The sequence below is a fragment of the Orcinus orca genome, chromosome 8 (assembly GCF_937001465.1).
Source record: "Orcinus orca chromosome 8, mOrcOrc1.1, whole genome shotgun sequence".
NCBI classification, from domain to species: domain Eukaryota; kingdom Metazoa; phylum Chordata; class Mammalia; order Artiodactyla; family Delphinidae; genus Orcinus; species Orcinus orca.
The window spans coordinates 32,309,387-32,336,109 of NC_064566.1; the positions used below are offsets into that span (position 1 = coordinate 32,309,387).

At 37.0% G+C, this 26,723-nt stretch overlaps 1 protein-coding gene and 1 long non-coding RNA gene across 3 annotated transcripts in view; one reads left to right on the top strand and one right to left on the bottom strand.

Annotated features, from left to right (window-relative positions):
• LOC125965190 (uncharacterized) overlaps positions 1 to 26,723 on the top strand; it is a 259,474-nt gene that overhangs the window by 23,596 nt on the left and 209,155 nt on the right. The window lies entirely within an intron of this gene.
• The window catches only part of LUZP2 (leucine zipper protein 2), a 450,167-nt gene that overhangs the window by 3,612 nt on the left and 419,832 nt on the right, over positions 1 to 26,723 (bottom strand). For both annotated transcript variants that reach the window (XM_033409574.2, XM_033409579.2), the window contains exons 10-11: positions 18,767 to 18,859; positions 756 to 842 (exon numbers count right to left, since the gene is read on the bottom strand). In XM_033409574.2, the coding sequence (XP_033265465.1) occupies positions 756 to 842; positions 18,767 to 18,859 (180 nt within the window). The remainder of the gene's footprint in view (positions 1 to 755; positions 843 to 18,766; positions 18,860 to 26,723) is intronic.

The following is a 26,723-nucleotide window of genomic DNA, read 5'->3' on the forward strand; positions in this document are numbered from 1 at the left end:
AATACAGAAAAGACAATCAGGAGAGTCAAAATAAAAATGTTGAATGTAAAAATTAACATCCTAACAGAATAACTCATGTACCTCAACAAATATCTTACAGAAGACCAATGCCAGGCAGAAAATAAGTGTAACTATGTTAACACTGCTACTTCTTGAAAGCACATAAAATATTTTCCACAAAAGGCAATATTTCAAAAACTATTTTGAGAAAACTTTGGTCAAACCATTCGACTCTGATGAATCTAACCCCCAAATTAAAAATGTGTTAAGTAAAATGAATCCTAATAATTGCTATGATGTAATACGTTTGGTCAAATATAGAACAGTCCAGATAGAAGTTCAGAATTAAGCTCCTGAGTTGTTTCTTTGTTACTTGTTTTTGTGGGGGATATGTACTTCTTTCTTCCTTCTCTGCTTTCTCAAGTCTTCTTTTTATCTTCTTTGTCCTATAAAGAATATATGTATAATTTTTGTTCTCTGTTTACTTTTGTTTTGCTTCTTGGTTGCTGGGGAGGGGTGAGAACCCTCCCTTGCCCTTGTTCTTCTAGGACCTCAGCAAATCAAACCAAAAGCTTAGTGGCAGGCACAGTGGTCATGCAAAGGTCCAGAGGCAATAGGTGAAAGATGTGTCTTGTATTAGGCAATACAGCATCCCTGCTTTAGCTAAAGCAAGAGAGAAAATCATGGAACCCAATAGCTTCAAAAAGTGCTTTCTGACAATCAAAACAAACAAACAAACAAACCAAACCAAATACCTGTGGGACAGGTTCTGATTCTGCAGTGTCATTGCTTGCAGGATTTTCTTTGTGCTTCATTGAACAGGTCGTGCTCCCCTGTAAAAGCTGCGATTGAAAATAGGTCAATGAAGTTAAATTAAATGAAGGGAGGGAATAGAAAATCTCCTTTGAAATCTTCCCATTGAAAACTTCCTTCACTTTGAGACAAACTGAAAGGTCAAGCTAGGGACAAATTTATCACAACATTAGTGGGATCCCAGGGAATGGGCAAGCATTCATAGTCCATTTGGGAATCTCAGTGATGCTTATGACAGTCGGCTGCTACAACAAAGGCTCAATTACAATGGAAAGTTCTTTCTTTGCAAAAATTTTTAAAAAGGAAAGAGTTACAAAACTACTATATTCTATATCCGTGATGTGTCTAGACTCTAGGATCTAAATATGTCCATGGTCTTTATGCCTGCCGGACATCAATATTGCAAGCCAGGAAACAACTTAAACAATATGATCGTTGTAAAAAATTAATAAACTGGAATCACAATTAAATAGAGTCAGGAGACCAGAAGGGGGCGCTCTCACACCTTGCAGCAATAGCAGAGACCAACAAGACGAAGAAAGACCCCTCTTCTTTCCTGGCAACAATTCAGCCCATGCAAAGCCATGAACTCTTTGTTTACTGTAGCCCTTCCAACTTTCTTTTCCCCTCTAGGAAAGAATTCTTTTTCCTTTGCCTTGTGGGCACTTGCACCTTGCTCATCATGGTTGCAGACCCAAAATTGTAATTCTCTGCTGATCCCAAACAAACCCATCACTGCTGAAGAAATGTCTGCCAGTCTATTTGTTTTCGGTCAACATCATCAATCTATCTAGCAGAAAACTTCAACATCGTAAAAAAGATATTTCTGGGAAGAAGATCATATATTTTACTAACCAGGAAATCTCATCTTATTAGCCTCAATCGTCTTGAAGAAAATGAATTACTGGCAGCATATTCCAGTTGCCCTTCATTTTTCATTTTAACCAAGGTTAAAATATTGAATTTTCCTTCCCGCCATCCCTCCCTTTCTTTCTTCCTTCTTCCTTAGTCTGCCTTGCCTCCCTCCTCCTTGCCTTACTGCCTCTCATTCTCCCTTCATCTCTTCCTTTTATTTTCATCTTTTTTATTTTCAACACATTTTAAAGTAACTAAAAATTGTTTAATGTAAGAATATGTACTTTTTTTAGTGATTTTTCTGTAATCCTTTCCCTGTATAAAATGTATAAAATGGAGACTGGGAGTTTAATAGTTCATGGCCACTGTGTAACTCTAACCTTGAACAAGTCAGTTTCTTTCTTTGAGGTCAAACAAGGAGGATACCTAAGCTGGCTTTGAACTCTAACTTTCCATAAATTCTAGGAGTGGATGATAACTAAAGAAGTTGCATATGAGATTTAACCTACTCCAATTCAAATCTGAGAGCAAAGTCATTTGCACATGCTCCCGATTCTTGCTCTACATGGCTCTTAATTGAACACTCATGTTACTTTACCCTTCTGTGTCTGTGTAATATGCTCTTTCCCTCCACCTTCATAAAAGTCTCTCTTCACTGGGAGATCCTGAAGACCAGCTACTTGTTCCCTCCCTAGCACAACATTTTCATCACTAGGTAGGCTCATCACACTCTCCTGCTCTAAAGGTACAATGCATTAGAAACATTAGCACACTTAATGTTTTTATATATATATGCATGTCTGGCTCTTTGATATATTGTAAGTGACTCTTTGATATACTCTAAGTTCCTTGAAGATAGAGGCTACATGTATCAGCCCTAGATCCCAGCTAGATGCCTATTAGATAGCAAGTGGTCAATATCTAATCACTTAATAAATGAATAAAACAAACATTGGCTATGAAAATATTTCAGTCCTTTAGAATTTTCATAAATGCCTGAGTTTTTCATATGAGATTTAGTTATATTTGATAAAAGCTCCAAAATGGTTGCACATAGCCCCTTCTTCAAAATAAGCCTATAGTATAGTGGAAAAGTAAGATTATAACTATAATAGTAGAAATCAGTAGTGAAAACCTTGAGTGCCTTAGTCCAAAGAATTTTAGGCATCTACACAGAGGAATCTTCTACACTACCTAAGAATTTTTTTTCTTTTTATGTTGTACGGGTTTGAGTTAGGCCTAGAAACTAAAATTTCCCTGGAATATTGTAATTGTTTTGTTTTTACTGTAATAATACAACTGACCTTTGTTTTTATTATACTTGCTTTTGGCCTTGGGGAAAAAAAACTAAAATAAATGTACTAAATCAAGCTCAGAATGCAGAAAGTAACCTGCAGAGTGTAAGGTTTCCCAATATATATTTTGGAATAATGGAGTTCATAAATCACATAAGTTTGGAGAAAAAGCTTATTTGAACATTAAACAGTGGTATTTAAAGTAGTTCTTCTCAGAGCCTTTAACACACAATTTCTTAAAGCTTTCCTCTTGAATGATCTGCTCACATAATCATATAAGGTGCTTGTTAAAAAATAATACTCCTGGGTGATAATTCAGTCCTACGAATATAGGGCTTGCATTTTTAATCAGCAATCCAGCAATTCAAATGCACAGTGAAATTTGAAATCCACTTCTTTGTAGTGTACAAATGCATTATAAATCTCTTAGGAGATATGATATAACCATTTGCCAAATCTATTTGACCCCCAAACCGTTTTTTGTGTATGAATTATTACTTGAGGTCATTGTCATGAGAAAGATACCGTGGGATTTATGGTGGAGTATGTTCTTTCATTAATGGAAGCACAGCTGACTATTTGAGACAAGTCTTTGATCATGTGAACAATGAATACTTATTAAATTTCAACAATAAAGAAAATATTACATGGCTGGAAGACAGCTCCAACCCTTTTTGATATTTTGATCTTATAATGAACACAACCTTTAAATTTATTTTTTGTGTGCCTCACAGGCATTGTGGAAACTTCATGAGATGGGGTTCATAAAATTCCTAGTGTTTCTCAGAAAGACAACAGATATAAGCACTCCTGAAGGTACACGCCTTCAAAACACTCTCTCAATTAGATAAAATTCAACCTGATGAGTATAGTGCCTATTTCTAGAAACTCAAGTAATAAAATATGAAGAATGATCAGGAAAGTCTGCACAGATTCAGCTACTTCAGTATGCAGCTCACCTATTAATTATACAGGTGACCTACAGGGGACCACAGCTGGGTCTGTAAATTATGAAATGGGATGAGCCATGAACGTATCTTTATTAAAGTGATTACATGCTCTTTCTCACATATACATCTTCCCCAACACCACCAGAATAACCAGTTTGTTTCTGTGCTTTGGGCAACAAACTACCATCTGACAAAATGTTATATTATGGCCACAAAGGTAGGCAAAGTAACAACAGATTTAGATGAGACAAGCCCTTTTAATTATTTACCCCTGTAGGAAAAAATACATAATCCTACCATGGTGGGGCAGACTCTAATACTGGGGTTTCCTTGATGATTATCAGGAGTCACATGCAAATGAATTTGAGTCCCAACTCCATCTCCCACTATCTCTAATAATGAACATTGAGGTTCCAAACTTTGGTATTTTACAGAAGAATAAAATTAAACACCAGTGACAAACAAATTTCGACATTAGAACAAATAAACCAACAAGCAAAACACACTGCTACTTTTCAACAATATTTCAGAAAAGAAATAACATTTTAATACTAAAATTATATAAAGGATCCAATGTCAAAAGAAATTGTTTTTGAGAGGCAGAGAGAGAGAGAGAGAGAAAGAGAGAGAGATTGGTTCATGGAAAATCTGCTAATATTTTGTTATTTTAATATTAAATGTCTATTTTCTACATTCCTATACTGTTGAAAACTTCATGACAGAGCAGTACTTGTCCTGCTTGGAATGATGGTAGGAAATACCAATTTAACCTCAATTTTCCCTCATTTGTAAAATGGGGATAATTCAAAATTTTGACATCAAGTGACATGATACAATGTAGGTAACTCAGCTAGGTAAATGGAGGAAAGAGCCCATCTCAGGTTAGAATTGCTTTAGCCCTTATTTGCTGTATACACTTGGGAAAGTTACTTCATCTTAAGGAGGTTCTGACTCCTTATCTGTAGGGTAGGCAAAATGATCCCTACCTGACAGGATTTTTGGAAGATTTAGATTAAATAAAACTATAGAATGGTTCCTAAAGGAGTATTTTGCACATATTAGGTGCTCCTCTTATGACCTTTCTCTAAAACGTTAAAAGAACTCAAAATACTTAATGCATAACTGGGCAACCTGAACTTTTACCAAGAAAAAATATCTCTGACAGTTAAAAAGTCCAACTCATTCTTCATATTTAATTAATATCTGGGACAAGCTGGAGGCTAAAAACAAGCATGATTTTCAGAATACTGTAAAGGAGAAAAAATGGAATTAAGTACCAAGATTTTTTGAAACAAACACATTTTGGCTAAATTTTTCTCTCATGTTAGTCTTGTGTATGAAATGAGTTTTTTAATATTTATTACAGAATGATACCTTAGTACTGTTTTTTTGTTGTTTGTTTGTTTTTTTGCTGTATGTGGGCCTCTCACTGTTGTGGCCTCTCCCGTTTCGGAGCACAGGCTCCGGACACGCAGGCTCAGCGGCCATGGCTCACGGGCTCAGCCGCTCCACGGCATGTGGGATCTTCCCGGACCAGGGCAGGAACCCGTGTCCCCTGCGTCGGCAGGCGGACTCCCAACCACTGCGCCACCAGGGAAGCCCTTTAGTACTGTTTTAATATTAAAAAGGGCAGAAACTAGAAAAGAAGTTCCACGATTAAAAATGTAATGCTGAATCAAAGTGATGGCTCTGAATTCAGTTAACAGAGGAATAGAGGAGTGGGAGGGAGACAGGGTCTGACACCGATGCTCCCTAACCGGGCTCCTCTAGGCAAGTCACATTACCTCTCTGAACCATAATTCTTCATCCTTCACACAAAATAGTTAAAATTTTGAAACATGAAGCCCTGTCTAACTTCATAGGTTTATTCATTTATTTAGTTTTAATTAATTAATGTATTTATTTATTTATTTTTGGCTGCGTTGGGTCTTTGTTGCTGAGTGCAGGCTTTCTCTAGTTGCAGTGAGCTGGGGGCTACACATTGTTGCACTGCATGGGCTTCTCATAGCGGTTGCTTCTCTTGTTACAGAGCACTGGCTCTAGGTACGCAGGCTTCAGTAGCTGTGACACGTGGGCTCAGTAGTTGTGGCTCACAGGTTCTAGAGCAACAGGCTCAGTAGTTGTGGTGCACGGGCTTAGTTGCTCCGCGGCATGTGGGATCTTCCCAGACCAGGGCTTGAACCCGTGTCCCCTGCATTGGCAGGCAGATTCTTAACCACTGTGCCACCGTGGCACATGATTTTAGATATTCATAATTTCATAATTTTAGATATTTTGGAAAAAGTAACTTCATAATTTCATAACTTATGAAACTTCATAATTTTAGATATTTTGGAAAAATATTTACAAGCATCTGTTAAGATGAGTATTTTGTTTGGTGCTGAAGGAAATGTCAATACTTTTATAGTCTCTGTCCTCAAATTGCTTATTATCTAATGCAGAATGAGAACTTTATACAAATAATCAACATGCAAGATGGACTGTGATACAGGATAAAATATGTGTATAAACCAAGTACTATGGGGACCCAGAGGTGAAAATCATTATGTCTCAGGGAAGGTAGGAGGGGTCAAAGAGTTATTGACCAATTTAACCTTTGTATTTGCACATCACTGTTTGGTGAATTTCCTTATAATAATTATTAACATGCTTACTGGGTTATTTGTATTTTCCAAATTATAAGTTAATCATTATTCTTATGGTTTCTATATGATTCCTGATAATAAATAATAATTAAGTTAACATTTTGCATGCTTTAAATTAAGATGTTATAGGGCTTCCCTGGTGGCACAGTGGTTGAGAGTCCGCCTGCCGATGCAGGGGACACGGGTTCGTGCCCCAGTCTGGGAAGATTCCACATGCCGCGGAGCGACTAGGCCCGTGAGCCATGGCCGCTGAGCTTGCGCGTCCGGAGCCTGTGCTCCGTAACGGAAGAGGCCACAACAGTGAGAGGCCCCGCGAACCGCAAAAAAAAAAAAAAGAAAAAGAAAAAAAAGAAAATTAAGATGTTATAGGAGGGTAAACATGGAAATTTATTATCTAATGTAAAAAGCAGAAATTTATTCTAAAACCCTTAGGAAACTATCTATACTTCCCATGTAATCTGGAGGCATGCCTTTTCCTTCTTAAAAAAAAAAACACCACAGTAGCACAATGAAGAATGCCTTGTATGAAGCCAACCTTTTCAGATGGTCTGATGGAATGTAGCCCAGAATGACAATGGTATATGGTCTCTCAGCCCAATTACAGCAGGGCATGACTTGCCTAGGAAATTTTGTTAAGCTAATGTCTTCCAATGGCTCATCAGGGCATCAAATGCCACAGAGTGAATATTGGATATAATTGCAAACTAGGACTTTTTAAATCTCTGCCAAAATTGTTTTAGCATGAAAATGCTGGCATAATTTTCTACTCACAGCTCTAGATTTACTTCCTGCACATTTTCTCCTCTCATTTCCCTGGACAGTGCTTTGCTGTTGAATAAACTCCCTTTGGTCAGGGACTTGTAAGCAGGTGTGATGGCAAGAATCTGAGCGAGGAGTGCTTCCAATGCTAAACATAAGCCGTTGCTGCCTTTCGGTTCCTCAGCACATTAAGAAAAGTTAAGTGTGTGCTACCTAGAGGAGTCAGAAACGCTGTAAAGCACATCTACATTGAATAGTAAGTCTCAATCCCTATGTGGGAATTAAAATAAAATGTTCAATGTCTTTAATTCTTGATATGCTATTAAACAATATGAGGCACATTTGCAAACTGCAGGAAAATGGGATGAAGCAGGTACATCCTTTGCTTTCTCCCTGTGACTCCAAAATTACCATTGACGCAAAGCTGCTTTCAAAGGTTTTTTTTTTTTTTTTTTTTTTTTGCGGTACGCGGGCCTCTCACTGTTGTGGCCTCTCCCATCGCGGAGCACAGGCTCCGGACGCGCAGACTCAGGGGCTATGGCTCACGGGCCCAGCCACTCTGCGGCATGTGGGATCTTCCCAGACCGGGGCACGAACCCATGTCCCCTGCATCGGCAGGCGGACTCTCAACCACTGCGCCACCAGGGAAGCCCTCAAAGGAATTTAAACATTTCCAAAACCGATAGTCCAATACGCTGTTAAGCTTTTGGTGATCCATTTCAAGTTTTCTATGTCTACTAAGAAAAGGGTCAAGAAATCCAGTGGCGATTTTCCTAGGTGACCCTGCCTGGCTGCATAGGGCAGGAAGTGGAACAAACCCACAAAGCTATCTAAGAATATGCATGGTCTCTAATTCCAAGTTTAGGACCTTGTGCATACAAGATATTGAGACCTTCAGTATGAAAATTGCAGAGCAGCTTTTTTAGACTGAACTAATAAGGACATCCATGATAAAACTGAACACTGTATTTATTATCTATGATATACAATCATCATGATAAACCTGTAAGAAATCAACATTAAAGTTTCTCAAAATATTTAACAGGAAATATTGACGGAAGAAAATCTAGCTGGGTTTATTCAAATGATACACATTCCTGGGCTCTGTCCCAGATCTACTGACGAATAATCGGTGGGAGTGGAGCCTTACCACAAGCAGTTTTACAGGCTGACCTGATGAGTCATAGGCAGGCAAAAGTTTGAAAATCACTGACGTCTATTTTATAGAAAAGGGATCTGAATAACAAAAGCACTTGCCATACTGACGTGTTAGGAAACAGCAAAGTGGTAAATTCCAGGCTTTCTCTACCATGTTATTTAGTCTAGGGTATGATCAACAGGAATGAAAATGAATCACCTTTGCTATTTATCTACTAAGCGATTGCATGTGTTCCCATCAGCACTCAGTGAGGTTGCTGATGATCATAGAATCCTGCAATACAATGGGATGATCCCATGATAGTTCTTTTCCTCTACTCTAATGCTTCATTTCCTGACTACATTCCAGAATGGTTGTTTTTCATTATTCAGTCATATAATATACTATATTCTCTATTCTAGGCTAATTCTATTTTCAGATGCTTTTCACTGAGTTCACTTTTATTTTTGACTGAAATATTCTTCTCCTTATAGTTGTTTCCACCAGTTGCATCTGTTTCTGTCCTGGAGAGTAAAAGTGAATAAGACTAGATTTTTTTTAATGATGGCCGTTCTAACTGGTGTGAGGTGATACCTCATTGTAGTTTTGATTTGCATTTCTCTAATAATTAGCTGTGTTGAGCATTTTTCATGTGTCCGTTGGCCATCTGTATGTCTTCTTTGGAGAAATGTCTACTTAGGTCTTCTGCCCATTTTTCAATTGGGATGTTCGTTTGTTTGTTTTTGTTATTGAGTTATATGACTTGTTGGTACACTTTGGAAAATAAGCCCCTGTTGATTGCATCGTTTGCAAATGTTTTCTCCCAGTCAGGAGGTTGTCTTTTTGTTTTGTTTATGATTTCCTTTGCTGTACAAAAGCCTGTAAGTTTGATTAGGTCACATTTGTTTATTTTTGCTTTTATTTCTATTGTCTTGGGAGACTGACCTAAGAAAATATTGGTATAATTTATGTCAGAGGATGTTTTGCCTATGTTCTCTTCTAAGAGTTTTATGGTGTCATGTTTTGTATGTAAGTCTTTAAGCCATTTTTGAGTTTATTTTTGCATGTGGTGTGAGGGTGTGTTCTAACTTCATTGATTTACATGCTGCTGTCCAGCTTTCCCAGCACCACTTGTTGAAGAGACTGTCTTCTCTCCTGTATTTTCTTGCCTCCTTTGTAGAAGATTAATTGACTGTAGGTGGGTGGGTTTATTTCTGAGCTCTCTATTCTGTTCCGTTGATCCAAATGTCTGTTTTTGTGCCAATGCCATGCTGTTTTGATTACAGTACCTTTGTAGCATTGTCTGAAGTCTGGGAGGGTTATACAGCCTTATTTATAATATCCAAGACATGGAAACAACCTAAGTTTCCAGGTGAATAAAGTATTATATATAGAGGAATATATATGTATATGAATATTATTCAGACATAAAAAAGGAAGGAAATCCTGCCATTTGTGACAACATGGATAAACACTGAGGGGATTATGCTAAGTGAAATAAATCGGGAAAAAAAGACAAATAACATTATCTCACTTACATATATGAAATCAAACAAAATAAAATAAACCCATAGAAACAGAGCAGATGGGTAGTTGTCGGGGGCATGTGGGGGGACTGGGAAAGTAGGTGAAGGTGGTCAAAGGGTATAAACTTCCAATTATAAGATGGATAAGTTCTGGGAATATAATGTACACCTTAGTGACTATAGTTAACAATACTGTATTGTATATTTGAAAGTTGCTGAGAGAGTAGATTTTAAATGTTCTCACCACACACACACAAATTAACTGTGTAAGATGATGGATGTGTTAACTAACCTTATTATGGTTATCATTTCACAATATATAGATATAGAATATCACTACTTTGTGTACCTTAACCTTACATAGTATAATGTGTCAATTATATTTTAATAAACTGGGAAAGAATTAGAAGTATTATAAAAGCAAGAAAAATACACAGTCTGAGGAGATAAAAAAGCAATAAAGCCAGACTCAGAAATGGCAAATGTTTTGGAAGTATCAGACTGGGAGTTTAAAAATAACTGTGGCTGATATGCTAAGGGCTCTAAGGGGAAAAGTGGACAAAATGCATGAATGAATGGGTAATATAAGCAGAAGATGGAAAAAATCTAAGGATCAAATGGAAATGCTAAGAATAAAGCAAAAAAAAAAACCAAAAACACTGTAACAGAAATGAAGACTGCCTTTGATGAGCTCATCAATATTCTGGACATTGCCCACTGAAAAAATTCAGTGAACTTGAAGACAGGTTGATAGAAAGGTACCAAACAGATGCAAAGATAAAAGGGTTTAAACAATGGACAGAATGTCCAGAATTGTAAAACAATTAGAAAACCTGCAATGTAGAGGTAATGGAAATACTAGAAGGATAAGAAAATAACAGAGGACATATTTGAAGTAAGAATGGTGAGAGTTCCCCAAAGGTAATGACAGAACTCAATCCCAAATCCTGGAAGATTAGAAAAACAAAATTACATCTAGGCATGTCATCAAACTGCAGAAAACCACAGAGACATATTGAAAGAATCAAAAGTGAAAACTTAACTACAGAGAAATAAGGATAGGAATTACTTCAGACTTCTACTTAAAAACAATTTAAGCAAGAAAAGATTGAAGTGAAATATTTAGTGTTAAAAAAATTGAAATATTATCCAGTAAAATTATCCTTCAAAAGTGAAGAAAAAATAAAGATCTCAGAAAAACAAAAACTGAGGGAATTTGTCACCAGTATACCTGCCTTTCAAGAAAAGTTAAAAGTTCTTCAGACAGGAGGAAATGATATAGTTCAGAAACCCTGATCTACAAAGAGAGAGGAAGAGTGTTCTAGAAGGAATAAGTGGACGTAAAATAATGTTTTTATTTATCTTGTTCTTAACTGATGAAACGAATAACAGTCTGTTCAAAATGACAATGCAACAATGTATTTGGTAATTACAGCTTATGGTTAAGTGAAATGAATGACAGCAATGTTATAATAGAGGAACTGGAAATACTCTCTATATACTCTCTGTATAAGGTTCTTTCACAACCCATGAAAGATGTGATAAATCCAAAACAGTTACAAATTATGGCAGACATCAATCCAACTATATAAATATTCACTTTAAATGTGAAGGGTCTAAATATATCAATAAAAGACAGGGATTGTAAGAGGGGATAAGAGAAGAGCACACAACTAGATGTTGTATATAAGAAACCAACTTTAAATATAAGGACACAGATTGATTAAAAGTTAAGGGACTCAGAAAGATATTCCATGCTAATATTAATCAAAAGAAAGTTGGAGTAGCCATATTAATTTAGGCAAAGCCAACTTCAGACCAAGAAAAATATCAGGGATAAAGAGGGACATTTGTATAATAATACAGGGGCCAATTCTACAAAAAATATAACAATTCTTAACATGAATGCACCTAACAACAGAATGTCAAGATACATGAGTCAAAAACTGATAGAATGGCAAGGAGAAATAGACCAAACAACTATTATAGATTAAGGCTTCAACACTCTCTGTCAATAGTGGACATATCAAGCAGGGAGAAAACCTCTAAGAATATAGTTGATCTGAACAACACTGCAGATAAAGTGGATCTAATTGACATTTATGGAATACTTCATCAGACAAGAGGAGAATACACATTCTTCTCAAAGTCACACGGAACATTTACCAAGATAGACTGCATTCTGGGCCATAAAATACATTTGAACAAATGTAGAGTATGCCATCAGACTGCAATGGAACTAAACTAGAAATAAATTACAGAAAGACGGCTGATTGCTATATGGAACTCTCTGAGCTATTGCTCAATTACTCTGTAAATCTAAAACTGTACTAAAAAAACTTAATTACTTTTTAAAAGACACCATTAAGAAAATGAAAAGACAAGAAACATATGGAGAGAAATGTTTTCAAATCATATATTTGGTAAAGGATTTATATCCAGAATATATAAGGAATCTTACTACTCAACACTGAGAAGACAAACAACCCAGCAGAGCATGGGGAAACTATTTGAATAGAAATTTCACCAAAGAAAATATGTGACTTGCTAATAAGTATATACAAATATGCTCAAATTATTAACCATTAGGGAATTAACAATTAAGCCTGCATGAGCTCTCAATTATTAGTTATTGGCTTCATTCAGGTCCCTATTTTATCTTACTTTTATTATTTAAAAAATTTTCTCATTTAGTAGTTTCTACATTTTTGAATTTCATAGAGCAGAAAAAGACATTTAAAAAAAAAAGAAATGGGAATAAATTTGCCAACTATTAATTTTGTCAAGTAAGGGCACTAAAGTAAAAGTTTAACTCAACAACTACCGTCTACTTTCTCTCTGTAAAAAACTAAGTAACACTGATTGATCTCTGATTAAAGAAAAAAGTCTTTTATAAAAAAACCTGATGTCAATATTTCAAAACACACAAAATATAAATATGGAAAAATGATTGCATTAGGTTATCCAGGGAAACAGAACTAATAGAATATATACATAGATATTTAAGAGGAGATTTTTTTATGGGAATTTGCTCATGTGATTATGGAAGATGAGACATGCCATGATATGCCCTCTGTAAGCTGGAGAACCAGGAAAGCTGGTGGCATAATTCAGTCCAAATCCAAAGGGCTGCAAATCAGGGGAGCTGATGGTGTAACTCCCAACCCGAGGCCAAAGGCCTGAGAACGGGGGTGGGTGGCCTGCTGGTGTTAAGTCCCGGAGTTGGAAGGCCCCAGAAGCAAGAGCTCTGATATCTGAGGGCAGAAGAAGGTATACATCCCAGCTCAAAGAGAGAGAGAATTTGTACTTCCTCAATCTTTTCGTTCTATTTGGGCCTTCATGGGATTAGATGACGCCTGCCATATTTATGAGGGAAGATCTTTTCTTAGTCAACTGATTCAAATGCTAATCTCTTCTGGAAACACCCTGTCAGACATACTCAGAAAAAATGTTTTACCAGCTCTCTGGGCATCCCTTAGCTCAGTCATTTTGACACATAAAGTTAATCATCACAAATCTACCTCTTATCAACTTGGCACATTTATGCATCTTTTAACCATACTCAATCTCCAAATAAAGACGATAAGACTATACTTCTGCCTAACATGATAAAACTATCCTTCCTACAACAGAAAATGCACCAATCCCTTTATCAGAAGAGGAGGTAAATTTATTTTGTTTTTTCTTTATGAAATTATGTTTTGATATCTTATTTGGATACTCGATTAAAGCAACCCAAACTGGAGCTTGAGTCTCCAGTTCGTTAGAGTCAAGTTGAAGCTATTTTCACGTTGCTGTATTGAAATGGAAGCAATGCATTTCATGCTATTTAACACAAATCAGAATATTTTGGGTGAATTTAGACAAGCTGAGTAACAGCAGTTCTCATAGATCCAAAGATCCTCCCACATTTTCCTGTAAGGTGGAGGAAGTCATCAGAATTATTCTCTTATTATTGGGGAATGCTAGAAAGGAACTATAGAGCTCTCCATGCTTAAGGTTAATTACACTCTGAGAACTATAGCTTGGGGAGATAATGGTCCACTAGCTCTCTCAAGGGAAGGCTTAGTTATGGATAAAATCACACATCAGCTTCCTGATCAATTTCACAGTCCTACATCAGTGCTTCTCTTATATATGGTTGCACAATAAACAAAGGGTTCTGGGATGGACCCCCCTCTACCTACTAGCAAAAGTCACATCATACTACCATTACAGAGCCTTATTTAGGCATTGATGTCTTTAAATGCAAATATAACAGAGTCTGAGAAGCAGAAACTCTATTACTAAACAACACTCTAAAGGGATTATATCTTATCTAAACCAATGTTTTTCAAATTAAGAATCACCTGGGTTGGGAAGAGTGTTGTCAAATCCACGTTAAAAAATGTTTACCCTTAGTCCTATTTATTTAGCACTTACTGAAGAATTTCTCAAAATCTTAATTTTTAAAAAGTCCTCACATGATTTTAATAATCGTGTACATGTGAAACACATTTTTTTGTAAAACTGGCCTGCATATTAGAATCACCTGGAGAAGTTAAAAAATAAATACAACTAATGTCTAGACTCCACATACCAAGATGCTGAGTCAATTTTTCTTTTTTTAAAAATTTATTTTTATTGGATTACAGTTGCTTTACAATGTTGTGTTAGTTTCTACTGTAGAGCAAAGTGAATCAGCTATACGTATACATATATCCTCTCTTTTTTGGATTTCCTTCCCATTCAGGTCAGCACAGAGCACTGAGTATAGAGTTCCCTGTGCTATATGGTAGGTTCTCAATAGTTCTCTATTTTATACATAGTATTAATAGTTTATATATGTCAACCCCAATCTCCCAATTCATCCCAACCCCCTTCCCCCCTTGGTAACCATACGTTTGTTCTCTACGTCTGTGTCTCTTTTTCTGCTTTGCAAATAAGATCATCTATATCATTTTTCTACATTCTACATATATGTGTTAACATACGATATTTGTTTTTCGCTTTCTGACTTAACTTCACTCTGTATGACATTCTCTAGGTCCATCCACGTCTCTACAAAGAACCTAATTTTGTTCCTTTTTATGGCTGAGTAATATTCCACTGTATATATGTACCACATATTCCTTATCTGTTCCTCTCCTGATGGACATTTAAGTTGCTTCCATGTCCTGGCTATTGTAAACAGTGCTGCAATGAACACTGAGGTGCATGTGTCTTTTTGAATTATGGTTTTCTCTGGCTATATGCCCAGTAGTGGGATTGCTGGGTCATATGGTAGTTCTATTTTTAGTTTTTTTTTTCTTTTAGAAGATGTTGTGGGTAGGAGATTATTAATTAATTAATTTATTTTTGCTGTGTTGCGTCTTCATTTCTGTGCGAGGGCTTTCTCTAGTTGTGGCAAGCGGGGGCCACTCTTCATCGCGGTGTGTGGGCCTCTCACTATTGCGGCCTCTCTTGTTGTGGAGCACAGGCTCCAGACACGCAGGCTCAGTAGTTGTGGCTCACGGGCCTAGTTGCTCTGTGGCATGTGGGATCTTCCCGGACCAGGGCTCGCACCCGTGCCCCTGCATTAGCAGGCGGATTCTCAACCACTGCGCCACCAGGGAAGCCCTATTTTTAGTTTTTTAAGGAACCTCTGTACTGTTCTCTATAGTGGCTGTATCAATTTACACTCCCACCAACAGTGCAAGAGGGTTCCTTTTTCTCCACACCCTCTCCAGCATTTACTGTTTGTAGATTTTTTGATGATGGCCATTCTAACCAGTGTGAGGTGATACCTCATTGTAGTTTCGATTTGCATTTCTCTAGTGATGTTGGCATCCTTTCATGTGTTTGTTGGCAATCTGTATATCTTCTTTGGAGAAATGTCTATTTAGGTCTTCTGCCCATGTTTTGATTGGGTCATTTGTTTTTTTGATGTTGAGCTACATGAGCTGTTTGTATATTTTGGAGATTAATCCTTTGTCAGTTGCTTCGTTTGCTAAGATTTTCTCCCATTCTGAGGGTTGTCTTTTCCTCTTGTTTATGGTTTCCTTTGCTGTGCAAAGGCTTTTAAGTTTAATTAGGTTCCATTTGTTTATTTTTGTTTTTATTTTCATTTCTCTAGGAGGAGGGTCAAAAAAGATCTTGCTGTGATTTATGTCAAGGAGTGTTCTGGCTATGTTTTCCTCTAAGAGTTTTATAGTGTCTGGTCTTACATTTAGGTCTTTAATCCATTTTTAGTTTATTTTTGTGTGTGGTGTTAGGGAGTGTTCTAATTTCTTTCTTTTTGAGTCAGTTTTTCTGAGATTGGTCCTGGTCATCAGTATTTTATAAAAACCCTCCATGTGATACTACAGTGAGGACAGGGATAACAACTACTGATGTAGAATGGGAAAACTGATGTTCACAGCAACCTCATTAATTCCTACTGCTTACACCTGGTTTATCTCATTCACTTATATTACTCTCTTGGCCTTTAAATGCAACTGAGTCTACAGGCTATAAATACTGAGCACTCTCTGCACTAGAATAAGTGTAGCTGCTTGGAAGAAGAGATTTCAAAGACTAAAATCTAGGGAACTGAAATCAGGTTAGAGAGAGAGCGTTCATGCTGGTACAGGTGGAAGCTGCTTTTTGAAGGGACCCAGATTGGGGCCTCCACCAAGGTGGTAGATGCTTATGGGACTTACTGAAGGGAGAGGAGCAGCTAGTGACAAGGAAGAACAACAAAAGTCAAAAGAGAGTGGAACAAACAAACAACAAAAAAAGAATTTATGCTTCTCTCTTTTTTTGCGATACGCGGGCCTCTCACTGTTGTGGCCTCTCCCGTTGCGGAGCACAGGCTCCGGACGCGCAGGTTCAGCGGCCATGGCTCACGGGCCCAGCCGCTCCGCAGCATGTGGGATCTTCCCAGACCGGGGCACGACCCCGTGTCCCTTGCATCGGCAGGCGGACTCTCAACCACTGCGCCACCAGAGAAGCCCTATGCCTCTCTCTTGACAAGAAAAGTAGACCAAAATATTGCTTTGGGAAATCTTAGCAAAACGTATAGAACTTTTCAGGTTTGCCTTCAGTGGGACTATTTTGTTTGTTAAGTTTGATGAAGTCCTGGTTCTTTGTCCTTTCATATGTTTTGGCCACCTCATGGCGTGAGTGATTTGCTCAAGGCACTGATACACCAGTAAGGGCAGGAAAAAAGCAACTGAATTCCTCCTAATCCAAGGGCTCAAAGCAGGACATTGAAGGATCAAGCCTGAGCATTACCCATAAGGGTGCAGGCCAGAAGCTTCCAAAATTCTTATTTTTAATATTTTATAATTGAGATATAATTGACATGTAACATTGTATTAGTTTTAGGTGTACAACATAATGATTTGATATATGTATATACTGCAAAATGATTTTTTGGTAGTTTTAGGAAAGTATATCAAGAAACAAGGGCACTCTCCTTAAAATTAACCCAATGGTCTTATCATTTAACTGGACATAAACATTTGAAAATCTTAACTATATCCCTAATTCAAACCAAACTCCTTAGCTTGGGAATCCAGTGCCCCTCCCACTTAAGTCCCAAATTATCTTCTTAGGCAACATCCCACCATTTTCTGTATGCTACTCTCTCCTCATATTATTCAGACTTTTTTTTTTTTTTTTTTTTGTGGTACGCGGGCCTCTCACTGTTGTGGTCTCTCACGTTGCGGAGCACAGGGTCCGGACGCGCAGGCCCAGCGGCCATGGCTCATGGGCCCAGCCGCTCCGCGGCATGTGGGATCCTCCTGGACCGGGGCACGAATCCGCGTCCCCTGCACAAGCAGGTGGACTCTCAACCACTGCGCCACCAGGGAAGCCCCCTCTATTCAGATGTTTTCTTGTCTCTGCACATTCACTCACACTGTCAGAGACCCATCTGTTCTTCAAACTACAGCAAAAATGTTCCTTCCTGCCCCAAACCTTCTTGACTTCTTCCTTCCTTGGAAGTAAATTGCAGAATATTTTATTTCTACTTCTCACTAACCTTATATTCTAAATTGTATGGTTTTGGAACATGTTTCAATATACAAAGATGTGAAGGCCAAATTGTTGAGAAATTTATATTTCTAAATTTACTTTGGCAGTCAATAGAGGAAAAAGAGATAGACTTGTTTAACTTATGTTTCTATTCTGCCTTATTTCCTTTGCTATCACCTGATATCTTTTCCATCATGAAGAGTTTCAGCAGATACTTTCCATTTTGTCAACTAGATTGAAGCCTAGCTTTGAATCTATTAAATACAGCTGTTGTCATTTGCTGTTCCTCAAGCCCAGACATGATAGATCTGTTATCACGTCAAAGTTCCAGAACTAAAATTTCATTTCACTTATTACAAGTGAAAGCACAGAGTACAAGTTCCATATTTCCTATTATAATTTGAAGGGTAAGAATCTCCCTTCCTCTAATGTAATGTCTCTATAATGCAGGGTTGATTTGCTTTTTGGGAAGAATATTCTTGAATCACATTCTTTGTTTGGGATTCTGTTTGTTTGTGTTTGTTTTTAATATTTTAATAGCTTTCTGTCACGTGATTGTGGGAATGACCCCCTTACCCCTCTAGCAATTCAAGTTCATAGTACCCCTAACTGTCTGATTACATTTCCTAGTGGAACACCTACATGATTGATATCTATCTGCATTTTCAAATTTAAAAGTACACTGTTTAGATAGTAGATATTACATATAAATAGAAAGTTTCATGGTGGCATAAACTAGGGTTGTTAAAACGCTTATGTCCTTGTTTTCATGTTGAATGTTGTTAAAAACATTTTAAATAAATCTTACAATTTGAGTATCGCACTCAGGGGTACTCAGATATTCTTCCTTTGTAGTCTCAACTTGAGAGCTCTCATGGGCTTCAGAAGTGGTTTGTTGATCCTTGAGAGAGAAAGAGAGAGAACATTTAAAAAAGAGAGAAATAGATTCAACAGAGAGATCCTAGGACTATTGTAAAACATGATACAATGGCAACATCACACTCAAAGAAAAAGAATAAAATGAAAATTTATATATATCAGAGACCTTAAACACTGCACCTTAAATATTAACTGTGAAATTAAATAATTTCTATTCAATTTTATATTAGTGCTGTCCAATGGGATTATTTTCCCACTGGAAATATTTATTTCTTGCATAATAAGCTTTTATTTTAAGGATCCTGGTTCCTCAAAAACACAGGAATCCTATCGTTTCTCTTTATTTTAAACCCCAGTATATCTGGGAAATAATAAGCACACATCTTGTTTTTTTAATAGGAAATAAGATGTTTTCTAACATCTCACTGTAATTTACAAAAGAGAATTATATTCACTCCAATGCTTCACTAACCAAGTACTGTTTTATATCTCCAGAAACCCTAAATATTATTATAAATTTCTCTGTGCTACTTTCTACACAGAAATGCCAATGCACACGATCCAAGTTAGGTCTTTGGGACCTTCATTCTTGAAATTAAATACTGACTAGATTAAAAAGAGGCCTTAAATAGGTACATTAGTTCCAGTAGGGTGACTTGTCCAAGTTGTTTCTACAATGAGACACTTCTTATGGTTCACATTCCCAGTCTTCTGAAGCACCCTCTGGTTCTGCCCATTCCCAGCATTGTTACTTCTGTCTTCTCCTGGATAGTATGAGCTCCTGATGTTCTATCATTAAAGCTCCTTCATTTAATTTGGTAAGGGTCAATGTTGATTGCTTGTAACCACAGAGACTTGAATGATACTGGGAGTCAATCAATAAAATAAAACTGACAGGGCTTCCTTGGTGGCACAGTGGTTGAGGGTCCGCCTGCCGATGCAGGGGACGCGGGCTCGTGTCCTGGTCCGGGAGGATCCCGCATGCAGCGGAGTGGATAGGCCCGTGAGCCATGGCCGCTGGGCCTGCGCATCTGGAGCCTGTGCTCCGCAACGGGAGAGGCCACACAGTGAGAGAGGCCCGCGTACCACAAAAAAATAAAAATAAAAAAATAAAACTGACAGTACAAAATAAGGGCTGAGATAGAGGTTTGCCATTGAAACCAACAGGAGGGAAACCTAACCCAGCTAGGTAAGCTGTAAAAAATAACACCAGGTTCACCAATGATGGAGATTACATTTTAGAGTAGGTATTCAATATTTTCCTTAAAATATAAATATGCCCATATTGATAAATGTTAATGTGTGCTTAATTATATTTTCTTATGCAAATATTGTGTATTTATGAAAATGCTCCCAGATTTTGGTGGTGAGACTTAGGTAAGAAATATGTGCAGAATAAAAGATTTTATCTGTTTATCTATCATCTATCTATCTATCTATCTATCTATCTATCTGTCTATCATCTATCTACCTATCATCTATCTATCTATTTTTGTAGGCCTTTGCTATTTTGGACAAAATATAAAAGGGACTTGATTTACAATTAAGTTTAGAAAGAGCAGGGGGAAAAGAATGACAGTGCAACTTTACTCCTCCATAAGTTTCCCAAAGGCTACCCTTGTGCTCATATATTAAAAAACTGGGGTGCCTGGTTTGTCAATTTCTACATCTATTTATGGAAGTTAACTCTGCTTCAGGAAAAAAAAATACATATATTAATTACTTTTAACAACTGGAGGAAATTATACATCACTTCACCAATGTGAGCAACAATGCATGAAAAGTTAAATACTTTAAATACAAAACCTTAGTATTTAATTGCAGAACTGGTTGCATTAAGTGTAATACATGCAATCCTTAATGTAGGCATTTGCTATCAGTGAAATGGCTCCTTTTATTTTATTTTATTTTATTTTTTATTTATTTATTTTTGGCTGCGTTGGGTCTTCATTGCTGTGTGTGGGCTTTCGCTAGTTGTGGCGAGCGGGGGCTACTCTTCCTTGCAGTGTGCGGGCTTCGCCTTGCGGTGGCTTCTCTTGCTGCTGAGCACAGGCTCCAGGCACACGGGCTTCAGCAGTTGTGACTCTCGGGTTCTAGAGTAAAGGCTCAGTAGTTGTGGCACACGGGCTTAGCTGCTCTACGGCATGTGGGATCTTCTCAGATCAGGACTTGAACCCGTGTCCCCTGCATTGGCAGGAGGATTGTTAACCACTGCGCCACCAGGGAAGCCCCAATGGCTCCTTTTAGAAAGAAGCCTTATTGAGTCTGATGAATTAACAAAGAATGGGAACTGATTTTGGGGAATGATAATGTATTTTGGAGTTAAAGAAATGTGAATTCTGGTTCTGGATTAGCACATAAATAAGGGCCTTAGACAACGTATACAACTTTGAAGGGCCTCAGTTTTCTGCTGCCCTGCTAAATTAGGTCAAGAACACCTAAATTGCAGTATGTTTTTTGTCATTTTTTTTTATTTGTTTGTTGTTTAGGTAAAGGTAAAAAGGAGAGAGTTCTAAAACAAAATGAGGTTTGTGAGAATTAAAAATAGTACATGAACATGCTTCAAGGAGAAACTTTCAAAAGTGGAAAAATAAGTTATGTCAAGTAGTTGATGGATTTGACCTCCAGATTGAGGAGTTTAGACGTTATCCACTAAGGAACGGAGAATTTAGTTGGTATATAAACAATAATACTTAACACCTTGACAACCTTAGACAGAATTACTTATAGGGTTGGTGCTTGTTAACTTCAGTCATTGCCAGACAATTCAGTTAACTTTGTGTACATACATACACACACATTTTTATATACTATAAAATAACACCTATGGAGATTGAGAAGAAAAAGTTTTCATGGGTATTTCTAAACTTAATTTCTAAATAACACAGTTGGTAATGAATTATGAAGTAAATGTAATGTAAATAATAGCAAATGTTGTTTATTCCAGAGAATTATTCTAAATTAATCATGAGAAATAGAATATTAGTGTTTCCAAAGTGTTTTGAATATGAATACTGCTCTACTAAACTGAATTACTAATTACTTGACAAGTAATAAATGTCTATTAATATTTCAAAATGACACAAATCTTTGTTTATATCAGAAACAATCATTTAACAATAATTTATTTTCTGAATAATTTCCAAAGAATAATCAGTAAATATGTTGCTTATGCCCTGTGGTATTGCTGACAACTTTCAAATCCTAGAATAAGTCAGGAACCTGATTATCACATATATGGATGTATGTGGCCCATATGCACAAGGAGGACAATTTGAAAATGGGTTGGAAGAGTGCATGGATATGGTATGATTAAAATTTGGAAAAAGGAGGTTAATGTAGGTGGGAGTAAATGAGTAAAGTGACCCTTCAAAAGGGTCTGGAGCCTTGATCACATGCTTGCTGCAGTTCCCAATGGCTGCTAACACAGGTGGAAGCTACAAATACCCTCAAACCTTATGAGGCTATAAATATTATTCTACAAAACCACATTCCAAGATGTGAAACTCTGAAGTCATTTTTAAGAAGGTAAAGTATGTGACACCAAAATATACCATTCTGCTCACATTTCTTCCTCTGACAGTAGCCTCAAGAAACCTCAGAAATCAGGCCTCCATAATGTCAGCTTCAAAGGTACGCCTGATAAAACTTTAAGCTCAATAACTTGTTGGGTAATCATTTGCTCCACAAACAGTCATTTATCACCTACTCTATCGGTTAGTGGAAGGCGTGAATAAGGAAGGAAGGAGCACATAAAAATGAACAAACAGGATCTCTGTCTTTACAGAATCTATTATTATGGTGGAGTATAAAACAGATTTTTATCTAAATGTCACTTGTATGTTGGAAAAAAATGGAAAAATTCAGAAATAAGGAGATACATGGATCAACTGCAGTGTATATCTACAAGGAAATAATGTATAAAATAATTCAAATGAATTTTGCAATGAATTTTAAAGAAATGCATTACATCACTCATAAAATGTTAACCCACTGTGTCACCTTCCCTGAACAACTTAATATCTCTGTTCTTCAGTTTATTCATATGAAAAATGAGGCTAATCCTGTATGATGGTGGATCCATGTCATGATACAACTTTCAGAACAAATAGAATTTATAATACCAAGACTAAACCCTAATGAACACTGTGGACTTTGGGTGATTAAGATGTATTAATGTAGGTTCATCAGCTGTAACAAATGCACCACTCTGGTGAGGGATGTTAATAATGGAGGAGGCTGTGGGTGTTAGCAGAGGGGATATGTGGGGACTTATACTTTCTGCTTAAATTTGCTGTGAACCTAAAACTGCTCTGAAAAACAAAGTCTATTTAAAATGAAAAAAAAAATTAGAGTATTGAATTATAACCTAAAATCTAAAATAAATACCCATGAGTCCATGCTGATATAAATAAATGATTGAATCAATAAATAGAAGGACAAATAAATAGAAAGGACAAATTTTTTTTACAGAAGAATTCTCAGTAACATATTAGACACTCTCCTCTTCAGTAGGTGGAGAATAGGCTTCCCTTGAGTATAGGCTGAAATTAGTGATTCACTTCCAAAGAATAAGGTATGGAAAAGGACAAATACTAGCATTGTGGAGAAATCTGGCAGGCACCATCTTAACCAAGTGATGAGGGTTAACATCACCAATAATGTCATATATCCCTGGTATGATGATAAGAACACCGTGCCTCTGTGGTATTATTCACAAAAATCCATAACCCCCGTCTAAGTACAAAAACACATCAGACAGACCCACACTGGGGGACATTCTATAAAATATCTGACCACTAGTCCTCAAAAGTGTCAAGGACATGAAATACAAGGAATGAAAAACTGTCAGACAAGAGGAGACTGAGACATGATGACTGAATGCAATGTGTTGCCCTGAATTGGATCCTGAAACAGAACAAGATGTTAGTAGAAAAGCTGGTGAAACCCAAGTTAGGGCTATAGTTTGGTAACAGTATTATACCATTGCCAGTTTCTTAGTTTTGATAAATTCGTCACAGCTATGTTTAGATGTTAACATTAAGGGATGTAAAGGATATACAGGAACTCTCTGTACTATTTTCTTAATGTTTTTCTAAGTTTATAGTTATTTCAAAAGAAAAAAAATATTTTAATGAGGATAATAAAAAGTCTTCCTTCTAGAGACCTGTGAGGATTAAATAAGTTCATACGGGGTATAGCACAACTCAATAAAAATGCCAGCTACTATTAGTATTATTACTATTAACATTATTTGCTAAAATTGTCCATGACAAATATGCATTAATTTCATAATAAAATAATTAATATATTATTATAAATGACTATTGTTGGGTGACCTTATGTCTATGAGCATATAAATACGCCAAAGTATTGATACCATACATATGTTCAAAATAGGAGTTTATCTCAAAGCACAAGCAAATGGCTAAAAGTGAAAGAAAATAAAAACCTAGGAAATCAGGCATAGTCTTATTGAATGTTTTTTCACATATTTTAAAGTGGAAAATTAAAACATTTTATCTATTTTGTGCCAAAGAAATAGTAAGCATGTGGAGAAGCTAGAGGAGGTCTGTTTTGAACATCGTGGCAGTAAAAACTTAATGAAACTAAGGTCATGTTTCTGATTGTCTCAGTAGTGACGTAATACAAGTTGGAATTTTACTGGGCCGTTGCTGGCCTTCAGCAGCATCAGCAGGAGGGATGAGGAAGAAGTGAGGGCTGCCACTTCAGGGAGATACAGGGGCACCTTCTCAGTTGTGAAGAATGGCTCTAGGGCTTCCCTGGTGGCGCAGTGGTTGAGAGTCCGCCTGCCGATGAGGCGGACACGGGTTTGTGCCCCGGTCTGGGAAGATCCCACATGCCGTGGAGCGGCTGGGCCCATGAGCCATGGCTGCTGAGCCTGCGCGTCCGGAGCCTGTGCTCCACAACGGGAGAGGCCGCAACAGTGAGAGGCCCGTGTACCGCAAAAAAAAAAAAGAATGGCTCTAGATGGGGGTCCAGTGTTTATAATGTCAGATTTGTGTGACAGTTTTAGGCATAGCTGGGTAACTGTGTGGGGAGGTTGGTAGGAAGGGGTTTACATCAGTCAGATGAAACCGTATTACTGGGAGCAGGTAATAATGAAAGCACCATTATCATTACACAGTCTTATTCAGGTCAGGGACTCAAGGAGACGTAGGGAATAGGAGGATATTGTTTTTTGCCCAAGTGAGAGACCTGGGAAACGTCCATCAGGATTTCTTAAATGCTCAGCAAAGCAGGTTGGCATTCATGGAAGGATCCCGATTCTAGTATTAATGGGAAACTGAATTCCTAATCTATGAAAATAAGGTGAATACCGGTTTTAGAAATGGTCAATTTTGTAGAGAGGGAGTAGGGAATGTTGCCCCTTGTGTCTTTATAAAAGCAACCAGGGAACGTCTCTGTTATCTACATCCATTGATAACATGGTGCCACAGGTGATATAGAGGATTCTCCTACATATGTTTTACCTGTATCAGGAATGATTCTGGAATAGATTAGAATCCAGTAGTAAATTTAGCCATGGAGAATGAGCAGTGGCAAAATTAAAGGTTCCCAGGGATTCAGTGGACTCACTAGCCACATTCTGTATTTTAATCAAGGTCTGGACAATAAGGTTATTTTTTTAAAAAAAATTAAAAACTGTTTTGTAAAAACAAAAACAAAAACTATTTGGTGTGTCTCAGATAACTTAAATATGGCAGTTCTATCACCATCCACGAAAAGGACATTCATAGGCATTCACGGCTTTTACGTTTTATTTAAAAATAAAATTAGAATATCTTACAAAGTCTATTGGAAACTAAATGACTGGAATCCCATGCTCACTTTTCAATTGATTCTAGTGTAACCTCAAATGGGATAACTAAGAAAAGTAGGAGGATGAATTAAGGCAAAGCTGTTTCCTTCCATCATGGGTACTGAAATTCATGGCATACTCATGACTAATGATGAAATATGAAAAGCACATGTGTTTAACATGAAAATTCACAGCCGCTGCTGTCATTAAAATGAGTATGTTTACTCTCCATGATAGAATTATTTTATGGATGTGAACAGCCTTAGAGACAGATATGGTTGCTCATGAACACATTGTAATTTGGCTAATGTGGGATCATTCTCTCTCCCAGATTCTTCATTTATTAATTTATTCATTTGTTTGTTCATTCATCTAACATTTGCTATTAGTCACAATGTATTATGATGAGCATTAGAGGAACTCTAATAATGAAGATATGCCCCAGCACCCCCTAGGAGTTTGCTGTTCTGAATTAAAACATCAACCATTATGTGACATTTAGTGGCATCATTAGTAAATTTCCAGAAGCATCAGTGATTTTAATTTTTTTTATATAATGGAAATATAGGCTCAGCTGATAATCTCTTACCTACCATAAGAAGCTAACACTAACTGAGCACTTGTGAGTGTGCTGTACATGCATTACCATATATCAATAAGAGGTTAGTATCCAAAATATATAAAGACCTCAAACAACTCAGTAGCAAGAAAACCCAACAATTCAATACAAAAAAAAAAAAATGTTCAGAGATTCAAAACAGACATTCCTCCAAAGAAGACATACTGATGGGCAACAGGCACACAAGAAGATGTTCAGCATAACTATAAGGGAAATGCAAATCAAAACCACGATAAGACATCACCTCACAAGTATTAGAAAGGCTATTAACAAAAAGCCAAGGAATGTTGGAGAGCACATGGGCAAAAGGGAACCCTCATACACTGTTGGTGGGAATATAAAGTGGTGCAGCCATTATGAAAATGGTATGGAAATTCCTCAAAATATTAAGACTAGAACTATCATATGTTGCAGTGATTCCACTTTTGGCTATTAATCCAAAAA